Source organism: Octopus sinensis, linkage group LG13 (assembly GCF_006345805.1).
Source record: "Octopus sinensis linkage group LG13, ASM634580v1, whole genome shotgun sequence".
NCBI classification, from domain to species: domain Eukaryota; kingdom Metazoa; phylum Mollusca; class Cephalopoda; order Octopoda; family Octopodidae; genus Octopus; species Octopus sinensis.
In genome coordinates this window covers 19,237,726-19,252,236 of record NC_043009.1, presented here as the reverse complement: position 1 = coordinate 19,252,236, position 14,511 = coordinate 19,237,726, and the positions used below count along the sequence as shown (strand labels likewise).

At 36.5% G+C, this 14,511-nt stretch overlaps 1 protein-coding gene across 1 annotated transcript in view; it reads left to right on the top strand.

Moving 5' to 3' along the window:
• Window positions 1–8,203, top strand: part of LOC115218443 (7-dehydrocholesterol reductase) — a 56,367-nt gene extending 48,164 nt beyond the window's left edge. The window contains exon 2 of the mRNA XM_036508178.1: window positions 6,280–8,203. Within this exon, the coding sequence (XP_036364071.1) occupies window positions 6,283–7,674 (1,392 nt within the window). The 5' untranslated portion in view covers window positions 6,280–6,282 and the 3' untranslated portion in view covers window positions 7,675–8,203. The remainder of the gene's footprint in view (window positions 1–6,279) is intronic.
• Window positions 8,204–14,511: the final 6,308 nt, after the last annotated feature.

The following is a 14,511-nucleotide window of genomic DNA, read 5'->3' as shown; positions in this document are numbered from 1 at the left end:
AACCCTAAAGGTGCTGGTGTCGTGTATTGCACTCCCTCTCTCAATTTTCTTATCTGCGGCTATGAGGTCCATCAACTTTTTGTTAGCTCTCCTCAACAGCAAGAAACTGAGAGTTTCTGTGGTTGACTGGTGTGTGTGTGCGTGTGCTTTCTTTGTGTTGACTTGGGAGACACCCTGGGTGGTTATCTCTATTGTCTTTGTGCTTCACCTGAGGCTGCATGTGTGGCATAATGCCTTAGTTGTTGCTGTTGTTGAGGGTTTTGTTTGGGTGGTGGGAGTAGCTTCGTGCCTCCTGTCTTTTGGGGGACAGAAGGCTCTGGGGTGGTTTGTGCCATCACAGATGTCGTTCTTAGGCGTTCTGCCTTCTACTATAATACGCATGTCGACCCCGTTAGGTAGCTGTATAAGTTCCGGAATTTTTTCTATGTTTTCTACCTTCACAAGAAGCAGGATTTCAATGGTTGTCTCGAATCAGTTTTCCCTGCTGCTCCGTTTCACCATGCAAGATACCATCCACCCGACGTTCACACCCGGCGGAGTGCCCGGTATTTTTATTCTGCCAGTTCTTTTTGAGAGGTAGATCTTTTGCTTTTTCCGGGAGAAGCATTTCTTTTTAAAGCTGGCCACGTCGGAAACCTTTCAGGATTGGTGAATTGTTTTTTATCGGTGTACTTTACGTTAATAACCTTTTTTGTTATTTTGGTGGTTTCTGTTTCGCATTTGTCAATAGTCGCCGTCGTAGTGTTATTTTATTTCTGATTTCTTCTCTCTCTCTCTTCATCTCTCTCTCTCTCTCTCTCTCTCTCTCTCTCTCTCTCTCTCTATCTATCTATCTATCTATCTATCTATCTATCTATCTCATGTCCGTCTTCGCATTGATACTGTTGTTCGGAAAAACGTTTTACATATTCCGCAACGAATAATAATAATAATAATAATAATAATAATAATAATAATAATAATAATAATAATAATAATAATAATAATAATAACAACAACAGCAATAACAATAACAATAACAATAATAATAATAATAATAATAATAATAATAATAATATAATAATAATAATAATAATAATATAATATAATAATAATAATAATAATAATAATAATAATAATAATAATAATTCTTTTTTTATTAACCACTAAAAATCAGTGTGTGTGTGTGTGTTGTAAGGGTTTTGCGTGTAAACAAAGGAAAAAAAAACAGATTCAACAATGTGTATTCCTCAATAGGGAGAAGACTTTCTAGGGCTACTCATGGAAAAACCCCATAAAAACCATAGGTACCTGACTTTTCTGTCCTTTTCTCCAACAACAGGCGTATGCTCAAGGCAAGCCCGTTCACATGCACCATTCTCGCCACTTTCATCCACCTTTCAGCAAACTGGCTATAAGACAACACTTCTCTTTCTATCCCTATTTTCCTTTTCAAGTGAAACTTGCAGAATTTGATTAGATATTGGCCAAAGAGAAAAGTGTTTGTCTTCAGCTCCTTCAGTCTCATCCACCATACAACCTCTTTCGACATGACCACCAGGCACATAAAGACAGCCTTCCCTTCGCGGTTAAAGTGGGGCTGCGAAGTGATCTTCAGGATGGACTCAGTTGACAGCCTGATCCATCCTACATAGGACAGCAGGTGTTCGCCATAAACCCACAGGTCAGTAATGCTCGGGCACTCGACGAGTGCATATAGGACCGTCTCGTCGTCCTGCGCGCATGCTCGGCTGACTGCACTTCCGTGCCAGTAAAGTTTATCTCGAACAGGCAAAGCTCCCCGGTAGTACTACCAGGCCAGAAAGTTTTAGAAATTATACATCTGTCCTGGGCCGAAAGTTCTCCTGAAAAGAGCGGCTGGCTGATCTTTTTTGACGGCCAAGGTCTCCCCAAGAACATCGTCGTACTTTCCCTCCGCTAATTCTCTATAAAAAGCTGAAGTGAACGTTCCAGGTTGAGAGCTGTGAGCACTTGAAGACATTCCCCTTTCCACCTGTCCTTTTTCGGTCTCTGTCTTACCCAGGACTGCAGTTCCGTTAAAGAAACTATCTGGGGAAATACGCGTCTGGCGAACGGCGACCACACCTGTTCACTGTCAAGGAAGCACTGGCGATGTCGTAGCCTCAGCGCATGTCTGCGCATCATCAACCACGGTATGCCCAGGTCACCACGCAGCGGGTGTTGATAACAGATAGACCGTCTGACCATCGGGACGCGTCCCTTCCACAAGAAGCGGAAGAGTATACACTCCAAAGTAATCAAACTGTGGCCGGGACAAGGTATGACATTCAAGCGGTTATAGATGACGGACACGATGTACGCCTTAGCCACCTCTTCTCGACCTTTCATAGATAGCTTCCTCTCGGCCTATATCTGGGTGAGAGTAGTAACCCTGCTTTTTACCTCAGCCTAGTTTTTGTTCATTTGGAAGTTCATCCAAACCAAACCATACTCCGAGCCATTTAACCGATCCGTTCGTCCAGCACCCAACGACGCAGTTGGACGACATGGACTTGCTTCTCCAGGTGCGGAGCCGCAAGCCCACTGATTTTTCCGGCTGATTTTTCCTGGTGCCGTCGCTCCTGATACCGTCTCGTAGTCCCTGAGAGCGGTGCCTATCATTTCCATATGTTTATGATCCAACACCAATACAGTGGCGTTGTTGACATTTGTTAATACGTATCTCCCACATCCTAGATAACGCGGTATACCTCTCAACGTCTCGAGTTTGTGTAGTAGTAGCTCGAGAGTACAAGAGTGACGAGAGGGGACCGAGATTTTAAAGGGCTTTGAGAAGTGACCGTTCACTCTGACCACTGAACAGATGTCGCTGTGCATTGCAGCGATCCAGTCCCTGAATACACGCCCGAAACCTGCTGCCCTGAGGACCACTGCCAAGTATAGATGGGCGACCCTATCAAAAGCTTTAGACTGATTTAACCGTTCCAGGTTCTTTAGCCACTTTCTCTATGAAATGGAGGTTTTTGTAGATAGATCTTCTCCAGATGGCGCATGTTCCTGCCTCCCCTATCAGGTCAACGACGACAAGCGCCAACATCGTAGCTAATACCTTGGCTAAAATTTTGAATTCTGCATTCAGCAGAATTATGGGCTTAAAGTTGTTTATACAGTCCCCCTTGTTCGGGTCTTTTCTCAGCAACACCACTGCTACTCGGCTCACAAACTGGGAATTCTTCTATTCTATGGTAAACGTTTGCAAAGAGGTCGCCGAACAAGTCTGATCATGTAAGCGTAAAGCTCATTCAGCAGATCATCCAAACCACGCGATTTATCCCCAACCAAGCACCTAGCCATTGCCTCCCATATTTCAAAAGCAGTTATTGGCCTTTCGCAGCCCCTCGCCTCCGTCGCCGAGAGCAGTGGCAGCCCGTCGAGGTAGGACGTAAAATTCATCATGCGACTCGGCTCGCCGCTACTCCCGAACAGTTAAGCGAAGCACCGCTGAAAGCCCTCACACATCTGTATCGGATCAGCTATCATTTGCTCGTCGTGGTCCAGCAAAGATCGGATTTTGGATTTATTTCCACACCGTGCCTCTTCCACTCAGGCCCACTGAATGGTTTTCGTCCCTTCGTCTCTTAGAGTACGGGCCTTAGCTCTGACAACCCAACCATCGTGTTTTGCGTTGAAGATTTGGTCAAGTGACAATCTCGGTGCGAATACGTCGATCGCGATGCCTTTTCTAAAAGCCTCGTCTAACTTCCTGCCTAACCCCGCCTCTACTCTGTTTCTTTCTACTGCTAGTCCTTTGCTAAACCTTATTGATTCTGTTCTAATCGCCCTCTTCAGAGTGAACCACCATTTATTATAATAAATTAATAACTATTGGTGATTACCCCGTCAACGCCCGCTTAACTAGTTCACTAATCCGATTTCTGAAATCCTTACCTACCGGCAACGACGGGTTCAACTTCCAGTAACCGGGTCCCTGTCTATGGAGCCTATCTAAGTCGACTGTACAGATAACGAATTTGTGGTCTGTGTAGTCGACTCCTTTAAATTGCGGACAACTTAGGAATGGGAATCCTTATCTGCTACTCTACAAAATACCCTATCTAGATACGATCTGGATGACCCGATGCGGTTTGACCAGGTCCCCACTGGCACATCAGGGAAATCCAGTCCATACCTGTCAGACAGTTTTTGCACTTACCTCCCCACACAGTCCCACCTTACATCTAAAACTCCATTCCAATCCTCCACAAACATTAAAGAGTGGGACTTTCCCAAGAACATTTCTAAACGTCACAAGAAATCTAGTCGTCCTACCCCTGTTGGCGCCTAGACGGCAACTAGCCCTTCGCTACCTGTCATGTCCAGCACCACCGATGTACCTTTCGGATCCAGAAAGAATCACATTTTTTTCCCAAACCATCAAAGCGACTCCTCTCCTGCTCCCGAACGACTTGGAGATGCATACACCTCATAATCACCGAAAATGGGTTGGAAGTCCCGTGAGTCAGAAATTCTAGTTTCACTAATGGCCACCACATCGATATGCAGTGTCCTGAGGTCGTTGTGCAGATGGCCCCGCTTCCAAAGTGGCCCCAGACCACGTACATTCACGCTGACTATTCTGTGCACGACCATGTTGTCAGGAAAAGAAAAGAAAAGCTTACTTGATTTTGTTTGGAAGGGCGATTTGACCCTCCCTCCTGTTGGATTGGGATGTTTCCACCATAAATCTCCAAGAATTGTCCGATTTCCTGTGGGAATTGCGTTTTTAAGTCTGTGTATGTGTTTTGAGTTGTTTGAACTATTTGTGTGTAGCAAAACTCTTATGTTTGTGTGTTATTATGTACCTCATTAATTCATCGTTTTTGTGCTTATTGCCATGTAGTTTATAATGCTAGTCTCTTTACTCTGAATCTGTTGCTGTTGTTGTTGTGGTGGTGATGGTGGTAGTGACTGTTGTCGTTGTGTATGTGCGACGGATTGCGGTTGGGGTGTTGTTTCCAGGGGCGTATTTAGCTTGACAACCAACCCGTCTCCTTCTACTAGTTGTCTGGCATTTTTTACTTCCTCTTCAGAGAATTTTATTCTCTGAGGAGATGACTTGGTGACACCAACGAAGGAAAAAGTCTTATGTGATTCCAAGCCGCCGCACCGGCTTGTGTTGCTCAGTTCCGTCGTTGTTGTTGTCGTTGCTGCTGTCGTTGTTGTTGTTGTTGTTGTTGCCATCTCTGCTACTGTTGTAGTTGTAGCTGCTGTTGCTGCTGTTGTTATATATATATATATATATATATATATATATATATATATATATATATATATATATATATATATATATATATATAGTTCATTGTTTAAAACTCGCCAAGAAAAATTTTGAAACCACCTGATGAATGACTGCGACTCAAAAATTTAAAGACACCAGGCAGGAAACGATCGTAGTGGATATTAATTATATTTTTTAATAATTGTTACATATTTAAATAATATAAATTAATCATATGTATTGGCTTAAGTCTTTCATTGTTTGATTTGCCTAATAGTGGTTTTGTCTCTAATTTAATATAATATATATATATATATATATACATCCATACATATATATATACATGTATATATATTCTTATATATATATATATATATATATATATATATATATATATACATCTCTATATATACATCTATATATATACACCTATATGTATACATGTCTCTTTCTCTCTCTCTCTCTCTTTCTATATATATATATATATATATATATATATATAGATAGATAGATAGATAGATAGATAGATAGATGGATATACATGTAAATTTAAATTCAAAATAAGGGTGAAAAATTGAATATTAATTTGATTAATATGAATTGAAAACCAGAGGTGTAGCATGTAAGATCATAGCGGATCTTCTAGCAAAATGGATGTCCACTGTTAATGGTTCATCCCTCTTATATAATAGTTTCAGTATTAAAGTGAAAGTATCTGACATTACAATAGAGAGATGTTTTTGCTTCACTTTTAACATGTAATACTGAAATAGTGGAGAAGATATGATATTGCTGTGGGCTCGCCCTAGGCAAAAAGTAAAAAAAAATTTTTGCCCATGACACTACATGAACCTTAAGTAGGCATGTGTAAAATTTGAATGAAATTGGTTGTGTAGTTCTTAAGTTTTAGGGATTCACACAGACAGACAGACACATATTCTCAGTTTTATATATATAGATGCACCAATAAGCACCCATATATAACACCCACATGTATGAATTTTTCTAATATTTTTCTTTTCTTTTTTTGTTTTTTATAGGCCATGAACAGAAAAGATATGATCAAATCGAAGAACAGAGAGATGAGAAATGAGTCAGGAGATGTTTCCCATGACATTCCTGCAAAGAGCAGAATTAAACAATTCATTGAGCGCACTGTTCTGCCATTGCTGCTGATGCTCTTCACTCCGAACTTAGTGATGATCCTTTGGTACACAGCTGCCAAATTCGATGGAAGCATTACTCATTGTTTACATCATTTACTCAAAGACTCATTGCTCACTGGACTCTTAAACATTTGGACTGAAGTTTCAATTGGAAGTTCTTTTGCACTAATTATCATTTTTGCTTACAGTTTGTGGGCTATTATTACAATGAAGATTTTGCCAGGGAATTTAGTGAAGGGATCAATCACACCAAAAGGCAATGTACCCATATATATTGACAATGGATTTTTATATTTTTCACTCACAATTGTTGTTCTTGTGTGTTCTGAAATAATACTCAACAAATATGATATTTCTGTGTCCATAATTTATGACCGTTTCGGTGATATCTTAGGTACATTGAATCTAGTCAGTTTTGTTTTTTGTCTTCTATTATATGTGAAAGGATTAACGTTTCCTTCCTCATCTGATTCTGGTACTTCAGGAAATGTAGTTTTTGATTATTATTGGGGTACTGAATTGTATCCTAAAATTTATGGTATTGACATTAAGCAATTCACTAACTGTCGATTTGGAATGATGTCCTGGGCACTTATAGTTGTAATTTTTTCAATTAAGAATTATCAGCTTAATGGATGGGTTGATAGTAATATAGTATCTACTGCACTTCAACTTTTATACATTACCAAATTTTTTTGGTGGGAAGCAGGTTATCTGAACACAATTGATATCATGTTAGACAGAGCAGGATACTACATCTGCTGGGGCTGTCTTGTTTTCGTTCCAGGGTTCTATACATCAGTGAGCATGTATTTAGTCAACCATCCAGTACATCTGGGAACTTTAGCATCTATTCTCATTTTCATTACAGGCACAGCAGCACTTCTTATCAACTACTTTGCTGACAAGCAAAAACAAAAAGTACGTGCTACTAATGGCAACTGCTTAGTATGGGGTAAGAAGCCTGTTATAATTCGGGCAACATATACGTTAGAGACAGGAGAGGAAAAAAAAGGGATTTTACTTGTTTCAGGTTGGTGGAGTTGGTCTCGACATTTCCACTATATTCCAGAAATTATTTTGGCATTCTGCTGGACAATTCCTGCATGTTTCTCAAGTATTACGCCCTTTTTTTATGTCATACATTTACTAATTTTGCTGACACACAGAAGTTTTCGTGATGATGATAAATGTGGAAGGAAATATGGAGAATTTTGGAAAGAATACTGTCGTAAAGTACCTTATCGCATTATTCCTTATCTCTTTTAAAGCAGCCAAATTATTGGGTTTTCCTGAAATCAGGCAATGTTTTCTCTTATTCAAACTATGTGCTGAATTATTTAATTTTTATGCTGTTGGCAAAATGATTCATAATGAAATATAATTCATATTGACTGAAAAGAAAAATTTAAATAATATTTTCATTGTGAATTTATTATGTGCATTACTTAATTTGGAAATAATATTTCTTTTTAATAAGCCGAAGTGCTTTGGTAAAATAATATTATATTACTTTTTTTAAAAATTAAAATCTTATTTGCAATTGAAATATTGGTGTGTGTCCTCATAGCCAGCTATTTTGATTATGTCAACACATTAATCCGTCTCAATATAATCAAACATTGTCCTTCATTTCTCACAATCTCAGTAATATAACAAATGAGTTTATAAAAGAAGTATTTTGCTATCAAATATTCCAGTGATTATTAATATTATTTGAGGATAAGCAACTGTTTATTTAAACTGTAACAAATAAAAAAAGGGTAACTTGCATTCATTGCTAACTGGTAGCCTTCTATAAAAAAAATTGACCAGGCATGTACATATATGTGTATGATCAATCGTATCCAATGGATTCTCAAATCTAATCTTAATGTGGCAAATCTGAGTCATTCGAACTCTTTAATATGTAAAAAAATAGCAAATGGATTGTGTTGTTACCTTCAGTAAAATGAATTTAGCATATTTTAGAATATTGCCTTCAGAACTGAGTACATTCTGATATCATTTTAGTTCTATAATGAGGATTTTTCCATACATTTTACAAACATTACCAATATTTGTCTAATTGTTTGTAACCTAGAAACAATTGATCCACCTATAAGCTGATGTTAAATGTATCACTAAATGATAATAAGCCTAATTAGGGAGGACACACAATTTGTAGGAAAATCCATTAGAAAAAAGTCTCTTAAAAAAATTCTCTTAAACCAATATTGACAATGTTTTCATTAATCATAGAAGATTAAGATTAGAAGAGCATGTTGTTTAATTAATTTTGTTTTTATATATACTATAACATTAAAAAAAGAATTATCTATTATCTGATGGGGAAACTTATTGAAACTTAATTCAAAATTAGATAAACTAGAATTAAATTTGGACTATAATATGCTTTTATTTTTACCCTTTATTATTAATAACCTTTCAAAATCCATCTCATAATCAGGAATGCTTGTGATTAGGATCTACATATCCTTTCAATCAGAGAAAGTGGAGAAAATTCACTTCACTCATTCAACCTTTCAAACTTAGTCTAATATTTAAAATTCTAAAAAATATTATCATGCTCTAATGGTACATTTAAATTTTCTTAAGTGTACGTACATAAAAATAGGATTTATTCAAAAATAAATATTATTTACAAATGTATATTTACAGAATTTTCTTCCAATTTAATGATGCATAACTGTTTGAATACTCCATTTTTTCCCTTTTATTAATTTTTAAATTTCTCAACAATAAATGTAAAAATATGTAAATCTTTACTTTTATGAAAAAATAATTTTTTTTTCCATTTGATAAATAAAACATTACTATTGATGTAAGAAATCCTTGTTATTATTTGAATTGTGCATCAGTCAAAAATACCTAGTTTTGCTTAATGTATCTTTATCTTTTAGATCAAAACCTTCCCTGATCAATGAAATAAACACCAGTCAAGTATTGGAGTCAGTTAGATAGAGACTATATACCTCTATCTTAAATTGGCAGATATGCGCCTATGTTTGAAATCATTATTATTGAATGTAATGTATACTAGTGTTCCCAGGATAAAATGTTTTGCGTTATTCTTTTACACCCTAAGTTTCAAGTCCTGTCAAAATCAATGATAAAAGAAGCACCAAAACAAACAATAAGTTGGATAAGTCAGCTTGGACCGTATAATTTGTTAGAAGTCAGAGGAGAATGTTGATACAAATTGGTCGATCAAATTTCAGTTTGTTGACTTGTTGACTTGTAATCTATCAACAGAACAACCTTAACGGCTATATAAGTAGCAATAAAAGCAGCAACATTTTTTAAATGTAACAAAACTTTAAGCACAAAATGAGAAAGAAGAGATTAAAAAAACACCCTTCAAAAAGATGACAAAATACAAAGTTTTTGAAAGAATAGCACGAGAAGTGAACTAAATATAAAAAATGCACTTCTTATGGGATGCAGGAGATTTAACAGTTGCCTCAAAATTATAGAATTTAGAGGGAACTTGAGACATGAAAATGATGATCTAGTTCTGGTTGAGATGAGGCTTTGAAGCATGCTGCCACTGACCATTGTTTTGAGTGACTCTGGGATTTGCACCTTGTGTGATTGGCCTACATTACAATGCAGTAAATATTGCTATTTTGGAAAGATTTTTCTGAACTCAGTAATACAGAAGTTTTCAGTTAGAAATGTTATTTCCGATGCATGTAGAGATGGGTATAACAATAAAGTAGTATTGGAATACCTCCTCACATAATTCAGACCATCACATAGAAACCAAATGGATTTCCCCAACTACAGAATTTGAAACCTTTTATATTTATTTGATATACTTCTTAATCTAGCTCTTTGATAACTTTCTTAGTAAACTAGTTGTTCATAATGTAGTGTTTGAGTGAGGTACATGATTCACATCGGATGTGATTTCTAGCGACCTTTTGTGGTCCCTGGTCTCAATTTTTGAAGAACAACTCATCAGTCAGGGTTTCTTCCTCACCAAAAAAGAAACACTAAAATCTGCTGAACAATTTCTTCTCTTCTAACCAATATGCATGACCTTCAATGTAACCTTATCCTACACACTATCTCTTACTAATTTAAAATTACACATGAGTTGAGGGGGTGTTTCTACATGGTCATCACAGCTGCTAGAAATAACAGCCAAAACACTCTAAATCACCCACCCTTAAATCTTTAAAAGAAAGATGTTAGATAATGTAGCTATACAATATGTGAAAACAATGAGATGGTCATGGTTGGAATGTCTTTGCTCATTGGTTTACTTGTTCAGAGATGATCTTTGGATTTAACAAAAACAACAATGCATTCCATACATCTTAATCTAAAGATATATTTCTCATTTTCTTTTTCTAACTAATTTCTGATGTCTAGGTTATACACTGTATTCCGTAAGGTATTTCTGCAAACATAAACTTCACTCAGCTATTTCATTTGGTTCTCAATGAGAACAACTTCGTTATTTTAATTCAAAGCATCTTTTCCCTATTCCTCAAAGTTCAATTGCTGTTTCTACCCTGCCCAACACACCTAATTGTCAGATTCTTCCACATCGTATGCTAAAGGCATATATCTCACCTAACAAACAAAGATAAGATATCGAAACCCTCTGGACAGTGCAGATGGAAGTGGAGCTTGTATTTAAGCAACGGATATGTTTCGATATCATTATAACTCATCAGTTATACTCAAGAAATGGAGAAATAAATGCGTAGCGAAATTCCTCAGGCGAAATTCCTCTCTCCTCTTTATAATATATACGTGCATTCGAACGTAGCAGGGAACAGCTAGCCTTTGGTCGCTATTTGGATGTCCACTACTCTGATTTGGTTGGTATTCGCACAATTTGTCTCTTACTCTGTCGCGCCAACTGCCGCGTATAACCAGTCGGAGGCCCTAAATAAGGTCACGTGGGAGAACCTGTTTACAGCCCTGTTTTTAGCCTAGAATTTCTTATAAAAATTCAGCTTTTCCTCTTTCTGGGGTCTTGGGTTCCAGACCTTTTAAGGTCTAGCCACTGACCACAAAGACACAGCTAGTTCCAGCGACCATGCCAGGGCACACCACCACCACAGCAGCAATGTTTTCAGACTTACCAACTTCGTCCAACAGCATTCACGGCAACCTTCTTCTTCGTCGTCACCATCCTTCTTAACGTCGTTGACATCTCTCTACAGCTTCGCTCTGGATCAACAGCGAATATACAACCTGCATGAACTCCTGTATCACGTGACCCAGGCAGCAGCATCACAGCCACGACTTCACGTACGACATGTACTGGCTCAGCATCATGGCCGCGACTTCTTGATACAGTACTTCAACTACCGTATCCTATTGACTACGAAATGGTATCATCGTTCTTGTGTCTATGAGAACTTCTCACTTAGATCATTAGAGACTCTTTCATTGTCTCCTTCATTGCCATCCTTATATGTTCTTAACACACGCGCATACATCTATGCACACACATACACACACACACGCGCGCGCGCGCGCGCATACATCTTGTTCTTATGATGGCCTGTCTATTATTCTGTATACATGACACACACACAGACACACGTTAACATATCAATAAATATTCTCGTAATCGTTCTTATACGGTTGTGTCTTTTTCCATCTGGCATTTATTGGTTCTATTCAATTTTCTCTTTATGGTAAGGGCTGTTTGATGTGGTACTAAAGAGCCATTCCCCTCACCTCATATTACACGGTCCTTACAAATTGGTGACCCGACATAGAACACGCATTCACGGTCACTTACAAATATTAAAAATAAGAATGCATGTAAGTATGTATGAGTGTATGTATGTATGCAAGTATGCATATGTGGATGTATGCATGTATGTATGCAAGTATGCATATGTGGATGTATGCATGTATGTATGTCTGTATGTGTGTATGTATGCATGTATATATGTGTGTATGCATGCATGTATCTACGTATGCATGTGTGTATGGATATATGCATTTATGTATATATATATATGCATATATGCATGTTTGCATGTATGTATGAATGCAAGTATGCATTTTGCATGCATGAAAGTATGCATGTATGCATGTATGTATGCATGTATTCATCTATGTATGTTTGCATCTATGCATGTATGTATGTATGTATGCACTGTGCATGTATGCATGTATTCATGTATACATGTATGCATATATGTATAAATGTACGCATGTATACATGTGTGTAGGTACATATGGATGCGTAAATGCAGATATGCATGTATGCATGTACGTATATATGTATGTATCTTCCTATGTATGTATGCATACATGCATGTCTGTATGAAAGTATGTATGTATACATGTATGCATATATGTATGCATGTCTGTATGTATGCATATATGCATGTATGTATATATGAATGTATGTACGTATTATGTATATATGTCTGTATGCATTATGCATGTATGTATTAATGTATGTCTGTAAGTATGTATGCATCTAACTACATATCCCTTTAAGTATGTATGCATGTATGTATATATATATATATGCATATATGTATGTATGCATGTATGTATGTATGCGTGTATGTATGTATGCATGTATGCATGAATGCAAGTATGCATGTATATATGTATGTATACATGCATTTATTCATTTATGTATGTATGCATGTATGTATATATATACATACGTTTTTATGCATGTACGTATGTACACATGTTTGCATCCATATATGTATGCTTGTATGTAATTATGTATGCATATATGGGAGTATGTATGTATCAATATATGTATGCATGAATGCATGTAATATTATGTGTGTATATAATATACATATGCATATATGTATGTTTATATGTATGTATGTGGAAATGCTTCCATGCATGTATGTTTATATGTATGTATGTATGCATACCTGTATGTATTATGTATGTATATGTGTATGTATGTTTGTATGTATGTATGCATGCATGTATGTATGTATATATGCATGTGTGCATGCATGTATGCTTGCATACGTGCATGTATACGCGCATGCATATTTACATTCGGGCATGTATACATGTGTATGCATATATGTATGTATACATATATGTATGTATGCATGTATGTATATATATATATGTGTATTTTGTATGTATGTATATATGTATGAAATCAATATGTATTTATGTGTGTATATATGTATGCATATATGCATGCATGTATGTATGTATATCTGCCTGCATGGAAGTACGTATATATATGCATACATACATGCATTAATACATTCATACATTCATGCATACATATATACATACATAAAGAGTAGCATGCATCGATGCATACAAGAATGAATACATACGTACATACAAGAATGCATACATACACACATACATATATACATGTATACATATAGAGTAAGGGAAATTACCACTTGTATCATTTTTTGTGAAAGGTAGAAGAGTCCAGTTTGCTGGACATTGTAGTAGAGCTGAAAACGAGGAAATTTCTAATCTTCTCCTCTCAGGAAGCCATCTGCTCAAGAGATCAGAGGCTGCACATTCTCCTACCCTAATGTAGTCTCCAGGGATACAGGCATCCAGCAACAGGACCTCCGTAATGCTATGATGTAACGTGATGTCTAGCGTAACAGTAAATTCCATTGTCTCGACCACGGTCGAAGGATGATGAAGATATAATATATATATATATATATATATATATATATATATATATATATATATATATATATATATATATATATATATGCATACATAAATACATACATGCTTGCATACATGCACACATGTATACATACGTGCATATATGAATACAAGCATAAATATTACATGAATTTATACATACATACATGCATACATACATAATACATATATACATACAGACCTAAAATATACAAACATTCATACAAACATACTACATTCATACATACATGCATACAAACATACATGCATAAATACATGCATAATACATACATATTTACATGCATACAAACATACATACATAAATGCATACATATAAACCTGCATACACGCATACAAGCATACATATTTACATACGTGCATACATACATACATGCAACCATGCATGCATGCATAAATACATACATGCATACGTACATACATACGTATATGTAT